The sequence below is a fragment of the Taudactylus pleione genome, unplaced genomic scaffold (assembly GCF_031769625.1).
Source record: "Taudactylus pleione unplaced genomic scaffold, aTauple2 ptg001352l, whole genome shotgun sequence".
NCBI classification, from domain to species: domain Eukaryota; kingdom Metazoa; phylum Chordata; class Amphibia; order Anura; family Myobatrachidae; genus Taudactylus; species Taudactylus pleione.
This window is the reverse complement of record NW_028285752.1, coordinates 311023-332012: the sequence shown is the minus strand read 5'-3', so window position 1 is coordinate 332012 and position 20990 is coordinate 311023. Positions and strand designations below refer to the sequence as shown.

The 20990-nt window shown below is 44.7% G+C and overlaps 1 protein-coding gene across 1 annotated transcript in view; it reads right to left on the bottom strand.

The window, feature by feature from the left end:
- Window positions 1-2949: 2949 nt before the first annotated feature.
- The window catches only part of KCNK2 (potassium two pore domain channel subfamily K member 2), a 215269-nt gene continuing 197228 nt past the window's right edge, over window positions 2950-20990 (bottom strand). The window contains exon 6 of the mRNA XM_088463388.1: window positions 2950-4059. Within this exon, the coding sequence (XP_088319514.1) occupies window positions 3742-4059 (318 nt within the window). The 3' untranslated portion in view covers window positions 2950-3741. The remainder of the gene's footprint in view (window positions 4060-20990) is intronic.

Sequence of the window (20990 nt, the reverse complement as noted above, 5' to 3'; positions counted from 1 at the left end):
TTTCCTACAAAGCTACTAATGCTGTCACTCCCACTACTAAGAGATTCCCAATCGGGATAACGGAGCGAATATGGTACATTGGGGGTGTGGCCACATCAGTGTGGGTGTGGCCACCACCCTGGTATGATTGCTAGGCATACAGTTCTACGCAGCGGAGGGACCAGCCTCAATCTTATGAATAATAACAATATTAACAAACTGCTAAATACTTTATGAGAACAATGTAAAGGGTAAAATAAATGATGCGAATGGTCCTTACACCTGTGAAATCAGATTTTTTTTCTGTTTCTAGTGTATCAGCAATGCTGCAAAATTCAGTCTATACCCCTCTTACAGGGCCGGTTCCTAGGACCAGGAAGCACCTTCAGATTAATTGCAGAACAACTAGATATAGGTCTGTGTGTGTCTAATGTACATTTTATGCCTTTCATAGATGCCATATTGGAGCAACACCAATTAATCTGCCAAGGTCCCATTACAGTGTTGCGCAATGTACTTCTGCGCACATTCCCATAAACCACAGTACTGAAAACATTGCTTATTAGAATAAAAATACATTTTGTACCAATATATTCCCACAGAGACACATCGCTGGAGGCTACCACGGAAAGGGCACTGGAAAGAGCACTGCTAGGCTAGTTAATGAATAGGATTATTCCTAAGGTACAGTAGACTAGGGAAAACAGGTCTTTTACCAATGGATCTCAGGACACGTTATACAAGAGGTTCCAAATTACGGAAATAACTCTTATCCAGATTCTGTTTGTCCCCATGCATTCCGGATTTTAGCTCTCATACCTCATGTTTACATACTCAATATTCAATAAATGATGAGCGTAAATCAGCGGATTTGTAAAATATAATTTAATAAAATGTAAACCCTTAAAAATTCTTCCATGAGTGTTCCATTGTGCATGAAAACATTGGCGTTCACGCTGTACTTCATAAAACGACATCGTTTAGTCCCAGTTACACACGTGCTCTGGTCTGCATTACAATCATGGCAGTTCTACAGCTATTCGCACACTTTCCTTGTTGCTCTTTATTACAGCCTCATACTCTGAAGCCTTCTTCACACTAAAGGATAGGAGCTCTAAAAACAAAATGTCTCGCCTTACGGCGGCAAACGGAAAACTCAAGCAGAATAACAGTATTTTGTCTAGTAAATATTGCTCATTCTAAACGCTACAGCCCATGCTGCATGAGGGACAACGGATTGCGCTGCAGCCATTGTCCAGCAGGTCATGCGGATATTTGCCATTCGGCAGCAGCGGTAGCGCTGCATGTTACCTGATGTATCGCATTGCCAATACATGTAATATCTCCAGTATCAGTATAAACAGTGAGTCCTGATGTCGTCATTTCAGTGTTCATTAAGAAAGTTGTGTGTTATAAGGAGAGGCGTCTCCGACTGTCAAGTATTACAGGAATAAAAGTCAGCTCAAATTTCTGTCACCTGTACAAGTACAAGAGCACTTGAACACTCATATTGTGTCATATCGTGTCATATTGTGTCATGAAACTTCCACACTTGACTTCTAATATCCCTATATTTGCAGTAGTGAGTGCCTTTTCCCACATATCTTATGCAGGTAACATTCTTACATTTGTAAGTTTAAATAGAAAACAATAATAACTGCTAAATGGTGAGTAGTAAAGCAGGAAACTGCTGAAATGTTTGACCCTCACACTTCAATATATAAGGTGTGCAAATGTTACCAAACGGGTAATGGGGCTTGCTACTAAGTGACTGCGGCTGTTGTTGTGACAACCTGGTATTGTAGGGAGCTGTGCACCTGGGTCGATTGCTAAATATTTGGGAGAGAAGACCCAGGCCAGGGAATAACATACTATCTACTCTAGAGTTACATCAGAGGTAGGTATAATGTTTTGGCTTGTTATCTCACACTTGTATATTGTCACTGAAATTCTTGATGATATGAAGTGGTGGAACCACCATGGGTGCAAATCTTCCACCCTCCTAGGCTTCTGCACCCTACAAGGCACCCATAGCACTCCCTGAGGCACCCTCACATCCAATACATGCAGCTAAGATGAGACCCTCTGTCTATGAGAGCAAATGGTGGCAAGCTGGGAGGTTACTGTGGCATCACAGGCCCCATATCTACATTGTTGCTATGGGGCCGGCACTGTTTCACCCATAAAGACAGGTAAACTATTTAGGATGTACTTTATGCTAGTATGTGCATTTTCCTACTGTATATTGAAATAATTCCTTACTGTACTTGTTAAAGAACCTGATCATATGTATTACAGGCCTGATTCTGAAACGGATGCTAAGTGCCCACAATCACGGATGTTAATGTTAATGCGAGGAGCCATATGGCTTCATGCATACGGATGTACCGTCTCCAGATTTACCGTCCACAACTGGCACCTTTAGTATCACCATTTATGCCTGCCCCATGCTGGTGTTCCTTCTCCGTGTGCACATCTTAATCTAGCACCAAAGTCTGGATATATTCCCATGACACTCACATGAAGCAGATCTGCTTTTTGAGCGTTCTCAAGGAAGCCATCCAGTTGGCGCCACCCGTTTTGCAGATGGAGAGATCCTACCAAGCACAGGGTGACCCGGGCAATTTGGTATCTGTCAAGGTGCATATATTTATGTCAAAGTTCTCATGCAGTCTGCAGTTTCTTTTTGTTGTGCATGTACAGTCTGCAGATATTCAGGGGGTGCGTCTGCTTTAGGGCTCGCTTCCGACTCAGAACCAGGCCACATATGTCCCTTTTACGGTATGTTAATTATATTTTTTCTTTCCTTAAAAGTCACCATTGAACTCTATACCTTCCAGTATAAAACAAGAATGTCACAGGTAACTTTTCAGCAAGAATAGTAGCCCAGTGCCTCGAAGTGGATCCATCATCTACATATTTATTGTACAACTAGTGACTTCACAGAGGCAAGAGGCGCAAGTTGCTGATATGCTTGTGGTTTGATAGGTTGAATATTGTGTTAGGTAGTGGCTCGTCACTGAAGCCCTGCGCAGTAATGGGAATAGGAGGAAAGGGGAACATTTTAGAAGGGAATTTGATAAAAGAATAAATCTCCTAAAGGTCGCGTTTACGGGACCTTTAACACTGAGCTGACGACTATTATGGCTTTACCGTAGAGTTTTCCCGCTCACTAGTGCATTGAGGTACCATAGCATGCATTCTCCAAGCAACATAAATTAGCTGATAAAATACATTCCTCAGGCCGAAAAAATAAAAAAATAAAAGCTATGGAGGTTGTGTGTCTATACGGTATAAGGCACTGATCGAAAGTTTCTTAAGTTAAAAGCTGTACAGTATCCCAATGGTTTCTCCAGTTACAAAAAACACAGCGAGTGATCTACTCCTGTGCCAGTCAGATCCTGTGCCAGTCAGATCCTGTGCCAGTCAGATCCTGTGCCAGTCAGATCCTGTGCCAGTCAGATCCTGTGCCAGTCAGATCCCGAATGTCTGTAGGTTTACCAAAGTCATTCAGCTTTATGTTATCAGAAGACAGCGGGTGTTATGGCACAATAGAAAAGAGAGAAACAGTCTGGGCGCAAAACTGCATCAGACATTGTTAATTCTTGTAGTTATTGTGGTAACGACGTTTTCAACAACTTTAACAGTTCTGATTGGTTGTCTTGTAATTGGTATCGGAGCTCATGCAGGCTTTAGAAATGCTGGTAGTCTTAATTATGGCAAATGCAGTAGTTGAGTTGACAGCAGAGTCGGTACATAGCGTTACTTAAAGTTTTCAATGATGGCGATCTCTTCGGCCGCACAGTGCGGAGTCAAACCGTTCAGGTACATACTGTCACATTTTGTCATGGAGGGCAGAGCCTCTTTCTCACTGGTCAGGTGGTTAACGGACAAGGTTCTCTTGCAAGGCGTCATTTCCTGGCTGGGACTCACACACAGCTCTCCGGATAACTTCCGCTTAATAGAGGTCGCCCGCTGGAACTTGTCGTATATCTCTACGCTGAGGCGTCGGCGGGTCTCCTTGAACTCGGCTGTGACGTTGGCCGTCCATTCGGCAGCATGCGCCCTGAACTCGCCCACCTGCAGCAAGATGGAAAATAGGGAACAAGGAAAATGTCAGACTCTCACTTGGAAAGTAAATAAAACACATTGAAAGGACCATTTACACATAAGCAAACGTACAGGCGCAAAGTGCACGTTCTGGGGAGGATTCTGAGGGCCTGATTCAGCAATGGCTGCTAAACTGTTTTATCGGGAATCTGTGCATGTGCAGGACGGGTCCTGTGACATTGATCGCGGAATACTATGCCTCTGCCTGATTGAGAGGCAGAGGCGTTTGCAGGACCGGGCGGGGACAGCCTGCATTCCCAGAAACAGGGGCATGCCTGCCAGTCTGCGTAAGCCGGTGCCATCCAACATCACGACCGATGGTCGTGATGGTGATCACATGCTGCGACCTCGGTGGTGGCGCTGGGATAGCAGTTGCAGCAGGAGATCTCAGACATCTGCTGTATTTGCATTTTAGCATGGACGGAATTGTGCAGCTTCTTCAGTGTGGCTGCTGAATCAGGTCCTGAGTTAGGAGCAAAGGCACAAAAGAAAGAGGATTAAGGGCCTGATTCAGTAAAGATCACAATTGCAAAGCTGCACGTAGGCACACAGGTACACAGGGAAGCAGGCACGCAGACACACAGGCACGCAAGCACACAGGCAAGTAGGCACTGAGACACACATGCAGACACACAGGCACGCAGACACACAGGCACGCAGACACACACACAGACACACACGCAGACACAGGCACACAGACACACACACAGACACACACGCAGACACAGGCACGCAGACACACACGCAGACACACAGGCAAGCAGACACTGAGACACACATGCAGACACAGGCACGCAGACACACAGGCAGACACAGGTATGCAGACACACAGGCACGCAAGCACACAGGCAAGCAGGCACTGAGACAGGCACGCAGACACACAGGCAGACACAGGTACGCTGACACACAGGCACGCAAGCACACAGGCAAGCAGGCACTGAGACAGGCACGCAGACACACAGGCACGCAAGCACACAGACACACACGCAGACACACACAGACACACACGCAGACACACAGTCACGCAGACACACACAGACAGACAGGCAAGCAGACAGCTTTGCAATTGCAATCCTTGCAATAATGCAAATGCAGCAGGAGCTGTATGACACCCCCTGTATGACACCCCCTGTATGACACCCCCGTATGACACCCCCTGTATAACACCCCTGTATTACACCCCTGTGTTACACCCCTGCTGCATTTGTGATACCAACACTGCGACAAAGGTCGCAGGCTAGGATCACCATTGCGACCATCGGTGGTCGCGATGGTGGACAGTGCTGAGCAGCCTCAGCTTACTCAGGCTGGCCAGCTTGCGAGCCCAGCAGACTGTGTACGTCCACGCAGTCCCTGGGCTGGCCACTCCCGGAATAAACACTGGCCACCCTTCCCCTTGCCTGTCAATCAGGCAGAGGCATTACAGGACTTGCGTGCGTCTTAGCAGGACCCATTCTGCACACTCACTGATAATTGGGAATCTGCGTTCAGCTGAATCAGTTCCTGGGGGGAGCACCCACACTGCCGCAAATATTGCCCAACCTGGCCAGCTCTTGGCAGAGTCGCAGCGCATTACATTACGTCTGCTGTTGGGAGCCAATTGTACCTCACAGCAGCGTCGCAGGCATAATGTAAAATGCTGCGACACTGCCATTTAGCACAGCTGCAGTCAAGATAAGGGCCGTGGTCAGGGCATACTAATAATGGTGGTGTGTGGGTTGTCAATTTTATTGGTGGGGACCCCCACATCTTAGTTGCCCCGAGCCCCCCAAAAGTCTTAATCCACCCCTGGCTCCACTTGCAGCGCAGCATAGTTTTGCCATAGTGAAAAGTAGCTTTTTAACGTTTCTTTGCTCCCAGCTCGGAATCAGGTCATTCATAATTTCTTAGATGACGCCATGAATTATTACATTAGGTTTAAAGGGATAAGCACATGGCTTAGTGCGTTAATATAGCACAGACGGTGTAATGGTTAGCATTACTGCCCCACAACACTATGGTCGTGTGTTTGATTCCCACTACGGCCCTAACTGTGTGGAGTTTGTATATTCTCCCTGTGCTTGTGTGGGTTTCCTCTGGGTACTCTGGTTTCCTCCCACACTCCAAAAATATACTGGTAGGTTAATTGGCTCCTAACAAAATTACCCCTAGTGTGTATGTGTGTGTGCATGTGATAGGGAATATAGAGTGTAAGCTCCACTGGGGCAGGGACTGATGTGAGTGGCCAAATATGCTCTGTAAAGCGCTGCGGGATATATGTGTGCACTATATAAATGACTGCCAATAATAATAATAATAATAATAACAATAAAAATTAAGAAATGCCTAAGCTTTGTGATGTCTAAAATCAATAAAGATTGTGGAAACGTAGAGGCCTTGGCACAGATTATCACAATAACAATGAAAACACTTTTAAAAATCATTTTTACATAACCATGAAATGTTTAGAGGTAAGAAGTACACATTTATTATAGTAATATAATTGTCTGCTATAAGCTTGCTCATACTGAGCATAATAATCAATGGTTTGTATTTCATTCCATTGTTCTCAAACTGGGGAGGAATTATCCTGGCTCTAAGTCGGTTATCTGGAGATGTCACTTTGCTGAAAAGGAGGCATTACAGGGTGTTGTGGCTGGGTGATGGTCCATTGCGCATGTGTGTACGACGCACTGCGCACGAGCAGCAATTGTTTTGCAATTATGCTTGCACAGAGGATCCATTCGCAAATTGAGTGACAGGTTGTCGGGTTGTTTGTGGGGGGGGAACGGGGGGTGGTTAGAAAAACGCAGGCGTATCTGACCGTTTATACGACGTTAGATGGGCATGCATAAATTAGTCATTGTAGTCACCATTGCAGCATGAGAGGCCTCTGCGTGTCAGGAGAGACGCTGTGTTTCAGATGGGATGTAGTCAGCATCATGGCGTGCAAGATGCCGGCGGTCTAAATACCGGCGCCGGATCCCGGCTCCGGCATCCCAACCACCAACATGCCAAAGGTAAGTATCACCAGTTAAGGGAGGGTTAGGTTTAGGGGTTAGGCGCTAGGGGGAAGGTTAGCATTAGGGACTAAGGGGGAAGGGTTAGAGTGCGGGGATGGGGAGGTTAGATTTAGGCACCGGGTAGGGTGGGTTAGAGTTAGGGATAAGGGATAGTGTTAGGGAGTTTGCCTTCTAATGTTGGGATTCTGACTGTCGGAACGCTGGTATGCCGGGATCCCAGGTCAGACTTACCGCATATGCTATATGGCTGCCCGATGTGCATCGATGTTACTGCTAATTAAGTCTGCCTAAATGCTCCCTTGGCTTCTCATTATTGTTCTTTAAAAGGTATCCCAAAACGTTACACCCCTGTGGTATGCCATAAGGTTAGGCAATGTCTTGCCATAGTTTCCTTACCCCTGCCAACCTAGGGCCTGATTCAGACCCGCTCGTGAGTGCATAGCGGCGTGCGCGAGCCCCGTAGTGAATTTTCACTCGCTGCAGGACTCACTACAAGATAGGGCGGCTGTCGATTGTGATTGACAGCTCGCCCCATTTTGTAGACGTGCAGGGGGGTGGGGTGGCTGGACAAACGGAGGCGTTCCTGAAGGAATGCGTGCCGTTTGTGGGCGACCCTACTGACATCACCAGTGATTTCATAAGTGAGCTTCTTGCTCTATTAGAGCAGGAAGCTCACTGGGGCTTGCGGTGGATGAGACCCTACCACAAGGGTCTCGTCGCAAGCCCGATGGTCACGATGGTCGCGACCATCATGACCATCACCTGGCCGTCCGCTAAAGCTGTGGGTGGTCACCCACAGCTTATCGAGCGGCCTGGAGGCCAGCCATAAAAAAAAAACAGGCCGCCCTGATTTAGAGCGAGCGCTCACAAGGAGCGTCCGGCTCTTAATCGGGCCCCTAATCTTTTGTACATTAGCTATTAGGAACAGGAGACAGCAGTGTAACTTCTAATGTTCCACTGAAACGGAAATATTGTATTTGGGTGGAATTATATCCTTTGGCATCGTTTGCTGTGGTATTTATGTTCCTGAGGGATTACTCCAGAGATCAATAACATGATCCCTACAGTGCGGTACTCTGCGAGATGGGAATTAATGGAGAATATAATTGCGTTATCTTCTCCATTAACCCATTGCTGAATAGTGGATTTACTTAAAAATTGCGGAAATGATCGTTTCTGCATCTTCTATGTAAAAAACTCATTGCTGAATAGACCCCTTTCTGAGTAAACAGACCACCTTTGATATCAGGGTAAGGTACAATTCACTGTCACTGTCCTGACAACATCTCACAATACTCTTTTCCTGGAGTCATTCCCTGTTAATGTTTCTGAGATGAAAGCAGTCAGACCCCAGACAGCATTTAGTCCTAAATTCAGAGCCATATAAAATGAATTCTCAAATGCTCTCTCTCCAGGAATACATGAAACCAAGTCGAATCTACCTCCGTCATTTCGACCCACTAGAGGCACTTTGTATTCCAACTGACAGACCCAGCGTAGAGTGATTGACAGGAAGTACCATTTGGGGGAGGTGATGGATGGTCGGTGAAATGCAGTCGTGTCAGTGCTTTTGAACGCCGTTGCAGGCGCATATATAAATTAGCCACTGCGGTAGCCTAGGCAGCTTGAGGCCTGATAGCGTGTGATGAGGTTAGAATTTCCTGAGTAAGGTCAGAGCCTGTGTAAGTGTGTGTGAGGCTGTGATGGTACTCCATGTTACTGATGGTATCTCAGTCTTGTGTAGTCACTGTGTATGATGAGGTTAGTAATTCCTGAGTAAGGTCAGAGCTGTTTAAGTGTGTGTGAGGCTGTGATGGTACTCCATGTTACTGATGGTCTCTCAGTCTTGTGTAATCACTGTGTGTGAAGAGGTTAGTAATTCCTGAGTAAGGTCAGAGCCTGTGTAAGTGTGTGTGAGGCTGTGTTGGTACTCCATGTTACTGATGGTGTCTCAGTCTTGTGTAATCACTGTGTGTGATGAGGTTAGTAATTCCTGAGTAAGGTCAGAGCCTGTGTAAGTGTGTGTGAGGCTGTGATGGTACTCCATGTTACTGATGGTATCTCAGTCTTGTGTAGTCACTGTGTATGATGAGGTTAGTAATTCCTGAGTAAGGTCAGAGCTGTTTAAGTGTGTGTGAGGCTGTGATGGTACTCCATGTTACTGATGGTCTCTCAGTCTTGTGTAATCACTGTGTGTGAAGAGGTTAGTAATTCCTGAGTAAGGTCAGAGCCTGTGTAAGTGTGTGTGAGGCTGTGTTGGTACTCCATGTTACTGATGGTGTCTCAGTCTTGTGTAATCACTGTGTGTGATGGGGTTAGTAATTCCTGAGTAAGGTCAGAGCCTGTGTAAGTGTGTGTGAGGCTGTGATGGTACTCCATGTTACTGATGGTATCTCAGTCTTGTGTAATCACTGCGTGTGATGAGGTTAGTAATTCCTGAGTAAGGTCAGAGCCTGTGTAAGTTTGTGTGAGGTTGTGATGGTACTCCATGTTACTGATGGTGTCTCAGGCTTGTGTAGTCACTGTGTGTGATGAGGCTAGTAATTCCTGAGTAAGGTCAGAGCCTGTGTAAATGTGTGTGAGGCTGTGATGGTACTCCATGTTACTGATGGTGTCTCAGTCTTGTGTAGTCACTGTGTGTGATGAGGTTAGTAATTCCTGAGTAAGGTCAGAGTCTGTGTAAGTGTGTGTGAGGCTGTGATGGTACTCCATGTTACTGATGGTGTCTCAGTCTTGTGTAATCACTGTGTGTGATGAGGTTAGTAATTCCTGAGTAAGGTCAGAGCCTGTGTAAGTGTGTGTGAGGCTGTAATGGTACTCCATGTTACTGATGGTATCTCAGTCTTGTGTAATCACTGCGTGTGATGAGGTTAGTAATTCCTGAGTAAGGTCAGAGCCTGTGTAAGTGTGTGTGAGGCTGTGATGGTACTCCATGTTACTGATGGTATCTCAGTCTTGTGTAATCACTGTGTGTGATGAGGTTAGTAATTCCTGAGTAAGGTCAGAGCCTGTGTAAGTTTGTGTGAGGTTATGACGGTACTCCATGTTACTGATGGTGTCTCAGTCTTGTGTAGTCACTGTGTGTGATGAGGCTAGTAATTCCTGAGTAAGGTCAGAGCCTGTGTAAGTGTGTGTGAGGCTGTGATGGTACTCCATGTTACTGATGGTGTCTCAGTCTTGTGTAGTCACTGTGTGTGATGAGGTTAGTAATTCCTGAGTAAGGTCAGAGCCTGTGTAAGTGTGTGTGAGGCTGTGATGGTACTCCATGTTACTGATGGTGTCTCAGTCTTGTGTAATCACTGTGTGTGATGAGGTTAGTAATTCCTGAGTAAGGTCAGAGCCTGTGTAAGTGTGTGCGAGGCTTTGATGGTACTCCATGTTACTGATTGTGTCTCAGTCTTGTGTAATCACTGTGTGTGATGAGGTTAGTAATTCCTGAGTAAGGTCAGAGCCTGTGTAAGTATGTGTGAGGCTGTGATGGTACTCCATGTTACTGATGGTGTCTCAGTCTTGTGTAATCACTGCGTGTGATGAGGTTAGTAATTCCTGAGTAAGGTCAGAGCCTGTTTAAGTGTGTGTGAGGCTGTGGTGGTACTCCATGTTACTGATGGTATCTCAGTCTTGTGTAGTCACTGTGTGTGATGAGGTTAGTGATTCCTGAGTAAGGTCAGAGCCTGTGTAAGTGTATCTGAGGATGTGATGGTACTCAAGGTTACTGATGGTATCTCAGTCTTGTGTAATCACTACGTGTGATGAGGTTAGTAATTCCTGAGTAAGGTCAGAGCCTGTGTAAGTGTGTGTGAGGCTGTGATGATACTCCATGTTACTGATGGTTTCTCAGTCTTGTGTAATCACTGTGTGTGATGAGGTTAGTAATTCCTGAGTAAGGTCAGAGCCTGTGTAAGTGTGTGTGAGTATGTGATGGTACTCCATGTTACTGATGGTATCTCAGTCTTGAGTAATCACTGCGTGTGGTGAGGTTAGTATTTCCTGAGTAAGGTCAGAGCCTGGTTAAGTGTGTGTGAGGCTGCGATGGTACTCCATGTTGCTGATGGTATCTCAGTCTTGTGTAGTCACTGTGTGTGATGAGGTTAGTAATTCCTGAGTAAGGTCAGAGCTTGTGTAAGTGTGTGTGAGGCTGCGATGGTACTCCATGTTACTAATGGTATCTCAGTCTTGTGTAATCACTGCGTGTGATGAGGTTATTAATTCCTGAGTAAGGTCAGAGCCTGTGTAAGTTTGTGTGAGGTTGTGATGGTACTCCATGTTACTGATGGTGTCTCAGTCTTGTGTAGTCACTGTGTGTGATGAGGCTAGTAATTCCTGAGTAAGGTCAGAGGCTGTGTAAGTGTGTGTGAGGCTGTGATGGTACTCCATGTTACTGATGGTGTCTCAGTCTTGTGTAATCACTGCGTGTGATGAGGTTAGTAATTCCTGAGTAAGTTCAGATCCTGTGTAAGTGTGTGTGAGGCTGTGGTGGTACTCCATGTTACTGATAGTATCTCAGTCTTGTGTAGTCACTGCGTGTGATGAGGTTAGTGATTCCTGAGTAAGGTCAGAGCCTGTGTAAGTGTATGTGAGGATGTGATGGTACTCCATGTTACTGATGGTATCTCAGTCTTGTGTAATCACTGTGTGTGATGAGGTTAGTAATTCCTGAGTAAGGTCAGAGCCTGTGTAAGTGTGTGGGAGGCTGTGATGGTACTCCATGTTACTGATGGTTTCTCAGTCTTGTGTAATCACTGTGTGTGATGAGGTTAGTAATTCCTGAGTAAGGTCAGAGCCTGTTTAAGTGTGTGTGAGGATGTGATGGTACTCCATGTTACTGATGGTTTCTCAGTCTTGTGAAGTCACTGCGTGTGATGAGGTTAGTAATTCCTGAGTAAGGTCAGAGCCTGTGTAAGTGTGTGTGAGGCTGTGATGGTACTCCATGTTACTGATGGTTTCTCAGTCTTGTGTAATCACTGTGTGTGATGAGGTTAGTAATTCCTGAGTAAGGTCAGAGCCTGTGTAAGTGTGTGTGAGGATGTGATGGTACTCCATGTTACTGATGGTTTCTCAGTCTTGTGTAATCACTGTGTGTGATGAGGTTAGTAATTCCTGAGTAAGGTCAGAGCCTGTTTAAGTGTGTGTGAGGATGTGATGGTACTCCATGTTACTGATGGTTTCTCAGTCTTGTGAAGTCACTGCGTGTGATGAGGTTAGTAATTCCTGAGTAAGGTCAGAGCCTGTGTAAGTGTGTGTGAGGCTGTGATGGTACTCCATGTTACTGATGGTTTCTCAGTCTTGTGTAATCACTGTGTGTGATGAGGTTAGTAATTCCTGAGTAAGGTCAGAGCCTGTTTAAGTGTGTGTGAGGATGTGATGGTACTCCATGTTACTGATGGTATCTCAGTCTTGAGTAATCACTGCGTGTGATGAGGTTAGTAATTCCTGAGTAAGGTCAGAGCCTGTGTAAGTGTGTGTGAGGATGTGATGGTTCTCCATGTTACTGATGGTATCTCAGTCTTGCTAAGTATTATGGATGTGTGTAAGGTACAGGGTGTGTCCAAATGTTGTGCTGCGTATGGCATTGTGATCGCAATCATTAGCATATCTTTGCAGTGAGATCTGGTTGCGTAATCGCTATTGCGATCACAATAGTGATCCTTACTGAATCAGGCCCTCAGTCTTTCCTTTGTTTAATTTTGAGTTCTAAAAATGCAAAAGGTGATAGTCATATTGGGCGGGATGTACTAAACTTGCGGAGTAAATCCCGCCATTCATCGCATACCTACTGATCACATATGTACTAACAAATGTGATCAGAACCGCAAAGGACAGCTCCTCCGATAAGAACTGTCCTTTGCGATTTATGACCAGGGAGTCCATCTGCACATGCGCAGAGTGGCGCGTCGGCTGCGGGGCATGCTGGGAGGGATCCGATCGGATCCCTCGTACCAGCGTGATGCAGTAGAAGCCCATGGGCTTCTATAAGGTAACGCCGGCAAACGGGGATTCTTTATCCTCGAGATCAGTGAATACGCTACAGTGTGGATTTTCCGTTGCCTACGCCTGACGTGCTGGGATGGCGTTTCTCAGCGCTGAAGTACTGTATGCCTAAAAGTTATTTCAGGTATTGCCAATTATGTACTTGCAACGTACACGATCATATTTTTACAGCGAAGCTACTTCAGCATGTTCTTGCAAAACTAATAGTGTAATTATTGAAACCAGCTACTGTAGCTTAATATATTTATTATAAACATAACAGGAAGCTTATTACCTGCAATCCAAATTCTGCTCACAGATAAAGAACAGCTTGGTTCATTAACAAGTATGTAATGTGCTCAGCTACTTATTATGTATAGTAAATGAATTCCATGTGGGCTGGTATCCACCCCCTGATACTGTACCCAGTGGAAATCTAACTATGAGGTGAAGGAACATAGAAGCCACCACATGTGTGATTCCATTATACGCAGCTGGACCCATCCAGATTGTTACAAAAATAGTGGCTGCCAGCTCGTTCTTATTAACTTTTGATATATAATGTATGTCAGTAAAAACTGAATGTGCAGGGTTTGGCGAGCAAGGAGCGAGCGGGTGAACCCTGGCGTACTTATCTGCCCTGGATGAAAACTAGTACATCAGGGGGCTTATGCACAGGGGTGTATTAAGAGAGGAGGGCGCCCGTATGCAGTCTCCGTCCCAGGCATACTGAGCGCACCATTAGACTCTGAGCACTAGTAGACTCTGGTGCTGTCCTACTGCGGGAAAAATGGCCACGCACAATTTTGCCGGTGACTTGTACAGCGCTGCTATTGCCGACACGGGACTCCGGAGTGGGAAGTATTGAATAAATGGGAGCAGGGTGTGTTGTAGCCAGGGGCTCGTGTGCCCCACACACCCTGCACCCGTTATAGATACGTCCATGCTTGTGCAGGTTTACTATTGTTGGACATTAAATTGTTTTATCTTTTATACTGTGCAAATATAAAACCAACATTTTGGAATGAACAGACTGGTACTTACATAAAAGACTATCAGAATCATCTTGACGTTTATATATCTCTTATGGGCTTTAAATGTCAGTGTATGTTTCAGGAATATGAAGTGTAACTACAAATTCACTGATTACTCACTTTGATTTTAATTATTCTATTGGTCGTCTGTATATTATACTTCAACTCTCCTTCATTATTTTTTCCCTGTTGTTTTTGATTTTTAATTAAATTAATTTGATTTTATTTACTGTTTTAAAGTTTATCGTATTTCATGGCTATTAAATGCTGACGCATTGTTTCTGTATGTCTGCTGAAATGATTTCTATAATGTGAATGTATGTTGTCAGTATACTCCTGTCTGTATTGGCTGAATTACAGATTTGTTTGTTTTCTTTTATTTTGTGAAAACCCAAAAATATGCTTAAAAAAATAAATAAATAATAAAGAATAAAGAGTGTTGTGTGCTATAAGGTTACTGTCATCACTACTTTCAGATCCTAACACCAGATATACAGCGTATATTAAGGGATTGTTTCTTTTATATGTAACGTTTTCATACAGATAATAAGCCAATCACCATTATACTTCTCCGGAGTCCTGCGTCGGTCGGTGCTGCAGTACAGCAGAAATTACAACGGTGCAGCGGCCATTTTCCTGGTGTTTTGCGTGCGCGCCATGTTTCCTGGAGACCTGTGCCTGTGCAAGAGACTCTGGGCCTGATTCAGACCCGCTCGCAAGCGCTCGCAATGCTCGTAAGTGGGTTCGATGGCCGGGCATTGCGCACGCAAGAGCCCCAGAGCGAACAAGAAATCACTTGCTCCGGCGCTCCCAACAAACGGGTCGGCTGTCGATGCTGATTGATAGCTCGTCCCATTTTGTAGGTGGGGAGAGGGGGTGGCTGGCCAAACGGAGGCGTTCCTGAAGAAACGCCTGCCGTTTGTGGGTGGCCCTACTGACTGACTCTATTAGAGCAGGATGCTCACTGGGGCTTCCGGGAACGAGTCCCTACCACAAGGGTCTTGTCGCAAGCCCGATGGTCATGATGGTCGCAGCCATCGTGACCATCACCTGGCCGCTGGCAAAAGCTGTGAGTGGTCACTAAAAAAAAAAACGCCCTGATTCAGAGCGAGTGCTCTGAAAGAGAGTCCGGCTCTGAATCAGCGCCTCTGGCCCAATATCAAGGACTACTGTGCGGAGCCTGTACACGAGCCCCCTCCTCTTCTAAAGCGAGTATCAGTAGTAATTTCTCTAGGTAAACACTAGGAGTAGCATGTTGATGTCCAGTTAAAAGGATAAATGGAGTAAATTACAGTAGGTGGGCAAAGACATTATTTTCTAAGACATTGCTTACAAGGGAATGCCAATAACCCAGGATGCAGGGAGACTGAAGACCAGCCCATGGATGCACCCAAGAGACGCTCAGCAAGAATACTGAACAAATGGCTGCTTAAAGATTAACATAAATATCATTTGTAACACCCCTTGTTTAATTGGGTTGGGTATGGGGTCCCGGCTATCAGGATATATTTATCAATGTGAAGCTGACGGCTCATTTCTGCCCTGTTAGATTGTATTAGAGTGTTACCTCTCTGATACAGACATTTGTGGAGGCTGCGCATGTAATGAGTTTCTTATTTGGGTAAACAGTTAAATAAAATTTACTACACTTACTTATACTGGGAGACCTCAGTCTGCCCCTCCCCCTCGCTCTGCCTGGCCCCACTCACCGCTCCGACAGGTGCTCATCCCGTTATCTCTCAACCCACCGCCCCGACTCTGCTCTGTTTACTCCATCCGAAACCCCACATGTCCCCATGCGCCATCTTCCCACAAGCCCTCACACTTAGACCCCCCCATCTGTCCTGCCCCCGCACTCATACTTATAAAGACCCCAGCTACTTTCCTAGGTCTTGCAGTGGGAGCCATTGGGGCTCGTGCGCCAGCTCCCGCAGTATACACACGAAGGATAAGGGACTGACATTATGAAGTTATTACAGGTTGAGTCTCCCATATCCGAAATGCTCGGGACCAGGAGCATTTCGGATTTTGGATTATTACAGTTTTCGGAATACCTGAGGGGGAGCACAGCGGGAGGCCTGGTGTGTGCTGCGGGTGGGTCTGGAAGGTGTCACGCGGGTGCTGTGGATGTTGCGGTGGTCCGGCGGGTGGAGCAGGTGTCGTGAGGGGTCTGGCGAGTGAGGCGGAAGGGTCCGACGGGTAAGGTGAAAGGGAGCAGCGGGTGCGGCGGGTGTCACGAGGGGACCAGCGGGTGACGCAGAATGGTCCGGCGGCTGCCACTGGGGGTCCAGCGGGTGCTGCGGGGGGTGGCCTGGCATGTGCACCACGCCCACCCCGCTATTCATTGGCCACTATACTAGTGACGTCATGACGTCAGGTCACGTCGTGACGTCACAGATGCCCTGAAATATTCCGGTTTTTGGAATATTTCGGTTTTTGGATTTTCGGATATGGGAGACTCAACCTGTATATAGATAATAATAATAATAATAATAATAAGAATTTTATTTATATTCTGCTTTTCTACAATAAGACTAAGGGCCTGATTCAGACCCGTTCGCTACCTGGGTACACTCGCTAGATGCGTATGCAAATTTTTCAAAGTGATGCCAGGGGAAGCGATCGCTTGCCAACTCCCCGTTATTAGTGTCCTGCCCGTTACCACCCACAAATGGCCTCTCCTGTCACTCATTACCCTGGGCTGCCTTTGCTGGGTGAGTGAGAGGGTTGCGATCGCAAAGCGTGTGCATTCGCGTACACAGAACATCGGGCCGTTTGCGAACGCACAGCGCGAGCGAGCGGCTCTGAATCAGGCCCTAAGGCAGAAACCATGCACATAATACAGGGCTGAGGCAGACATTGTGAGCGCACTACATAAAGTACCATATGGAAATGAGACACAACCTAAGTCTTTTATAGAGAACCATGATAGAAGAAGATGCAACAGTGCAGGAGAACTTCCTGTTACTTTGTCTGTTACTTTGGGGAAGTAAAATGATCTATTTCATTTTTTACCACGTTAATGTATAGCTAAATATAACATTATATTAAACGTAACATTTTGGAAGCACTCATCACACTTAGCATTGCCTATACTGTAAATGCAATAATTGATTTAAATGTTACATTGTTCTTACAGCCATTATAAAACCTGTACGGGAAAGCGATTTGTAATTCACTGTGTAAAAGATTATCATAAAGAAACATTTGTTCATGTAATAAGCTGTTACCGCTGACAGAATCCCCTCCCCGTCGGCTGTTGTTTACAGCTCTAACTACGCCTTTGGGCAGAATTCAGGAGCAGCTTGTTAACAGAACAAATAATTCTGCTCAGGCCCTTAGTACGCTAATTGCATAGACGTTCTTCTGCACCGCATTACAATAATCAAGTCATTATCACAATGTGTTGAAGATCAAGAGGTTTGGTAATAATCATTACATTCAAATTAATCAGCCTACATTAGATCCGGGTTCTGTACCCCCCAAAAAAGTTATTTCTGGTTTTTCTAAGAAAAAAAAATAATGGTCTGGTTATATATTGTTACTTTCTCTCTTCTTAAAAGGAAAAATATACCCATAGTATATTTACTTTTTTGCATCATATTATACACAAATGCACAAATCTATACATATAATAAAGTTGTAATGGCGGTGTCTATATACAGAATTTTTATGGGAGAAATGTACTCCTTGGGGCTGGGTGGTCCATTTACTAAGCGCCGTGTTTTGATCGTGTTTGTCCGAGATTAAACACGGGTAGGAACCAATGACATAAAAATAGATAGAGACTCCCAAATATTTACGGTAATTGCTGACCAGTCCCCCACAAAGAATTTTGGCCAATTTATATCTGATCAAGGTCTGGACTTTTGTATAGACTGACTTGTGGGTATAGGGTTGTTATCTTGCTGCAAAACCCAACTTCTCTTGACCGTCACCTCTCGGACGGATAGCCTGACCTTCTCCTACAGAATTACCTGTTACTTAATCAATAGTGCCGGTGAGGATGGCTAGCTGTCCTAGTGCCATGATGCTGCCTCCGCCATGTTGCACAGTTGGGATGAGGTTCTCATACGGGAATGTACTGCTGACATTTACCTATATATTATATTACCTTGATATAGATTTTTTTTGGATCATATTATAAATGTCCACTGAAATGTTTGAAGTGCAAAAAGATTTTTTTTTTTTTAAAGCTATTCAATTACAGCATCTGCATACGGGAGCAGTTCTAATCCAGAATGGTACCCCTAATGATTTATCTTTAGTCATTTATACTAGGAATGATGTATACATATTACGTGATTATATTCTTAATACAATATAGTGAGGGAATAGGGCCGTGAAAGCAAATTGTCTTTGGCTCTTTATCTGTACCTGGAACATTCTGCATTTAGGCAGATCACAAGCAAAAGGTTATAAGTATACATTAAATGTTTTGCAAACTAATGGTGCATACACACGGTCAGATTTTTCCTTCAGATATGAACGATAACGATTTAAAAATCGTTCAGTCGTTCATATCTGAAGGAAAATCTGACATATCTGACATGCCTGAACGATGGACGATCAACGATGCGCGTTCCCGTTTGTCAGATAACGATATCTGACATCTGATGGGTTTGCAGTCAGACTTGGACGATTCCATTCATTTTAAAGCAGTCAAAAATCGTTCAATCGTTCAAAACTTTGGTAAAATCGTTCAAATCGTTCATCTGACAAATCTGACAAGTCTGATCGTGTGTACGCTCCATTAAAGTATTGATTAATAACAAGCAATAAGCAATGCATTTAATCAGGTTCATCCAAGTCCCTTATTGATTACCCATATAAGTAGAACATATATCTACCGGTAAATTGGATGTATGACAGATACATTCTTAATAGTTACAAGTAAAGATTCTATTGGTGGAACCGGTGTAGCTGTGGAGTTAGTGAGATTCTTGCTACATGGTGCAATGGGGAAACATTTGTCTATAAGGACAATTTCTGCTAAGTAACTGTTATGCCTTTGTATACAGTGAAGCTGAATTAACAAAACATAGAATTCTTTATCCATTCCCTTGTGCTCCTAGTCCATATCACATCAATCTGATTCCACATAGTCCATATCACATCAATCTGATTCCACATAGTCCATATCACATCAATCTGATTCCACATAGTCCATATCACATCAATCTGATTCCACATAGTCCATATCACATCAACCTCATTCCACATAGTCCATATCACATCAACCTCATTCCACATAGTCCATTCCACATCAACCTCATTCCACATAGTCCATTCCACATCAACCTAATTCCACTTAGTCCATTCCACATCAACCTCATTCCACATAGTCCATTCCACATCAATCTCATTCCACATAGTCCATTCCACATCAACCTCATTCCACATAGTCCATTCCACATCAACCTCATTCCACATAGTCCATTCCACATCAACCTCATTCCACATAGTCCATTCCACATCAACCTCATTCCACATAGTCCATTCCACATCAACCTCATTCCACATAGTCCATTCCACATCAACCTCATTCCACATAGTCCATTCCACATCAACCTCATTCCACATAGTCCATTCCACATCAACCTCATTCCACATAGTCCATTCCACATCAACCTCATTCCACATAGTCCATTCCACATCAACCTCATTCCACATAGTCCATTCCACATCAACCTCATTCCACATAGTCCATTCCACATCAACCTCATTCCACATAGTCCATTCCACATCAACCTCATTCCACATAGTCCATTCCACATCAATCTAATTCCACTTAGTCCATTCAACATCAACCTCATTCCACTTAGTCCATTCAACATCAACCTCATTCCACATAGTCCATTCCACATCAATCTCATTCCACTAGTCCATTCCACATCAACCTCATTCCACATAGTCCATTCCACATCAACCTCATTCCACATAGTCCATTCCACATCAACCTCATTCCACAAAGTCATTCCACATCAACCTCATTCCACATAGTCCATTCCACATCAATCTCATTCCACTAGTCCATTCCACATCAACCTCATTCCACATAGTCCATTCCACATCAACCTCATTCCACATAGTCCATTCCACATCAACCTCATTCCACATAGTCCATTCAACATCAACCTCATTCCACATAGTCCATTCCACATCAACCTCATTCCACATAGTCCATTCAACATCAACCTCATTCCACATAGTCCATTCCACAGCAACCTCATTCCACAAAGTCATTCCACATCAACTTCATTCCACATCAACCTCATTCCACATAGTCCATTCCACATCAATCTCATTCCACTAGTCCATTCCACATCAACCTCATTCCCTATAGCCCATTCCCTTGTTCTCCTAGTCCATTCCCTTGTGCTCCTAGTCCATTCCACATTAACCTCATTCCACATCAACCTCATTTAAGACAAAAAGTTATATTTTAGACGCATTCTTCAACCGGACATTCTTCCAGTAGACACCAGGTGGTCTTTGGCAAACGTCAAGCCGGTAGCCATGTTGTTATGTTGTTACTTCTTACATGCCATCCTCCCATGCACTCTATCCTTGTCCAGTATTTGCCTGATGATGGACTCATGAATACTACCCTGTTACCCTGGGTTACTTTGTGATCTCCTGTAAAACTATATCCCCTGGTTTTGGAGTAATTATGATTGAATGACCACTGCTGGGGAGAGTAACGATAGTGTTGCATTTTTCCATGTGTACACTATGCCTGAATGTGGATTGGCCAAGATTAAAGTTTTTTTTTAAATAGTTTTGTAACTTTTTGCAGCCCAATGAGGAACAACAACTCTTTTACTGAAGTACTCAGAAAACTGTATTGGCATGCGTTCACGGACCTGTATGGTCAAGACCAGGCTTATGTAGT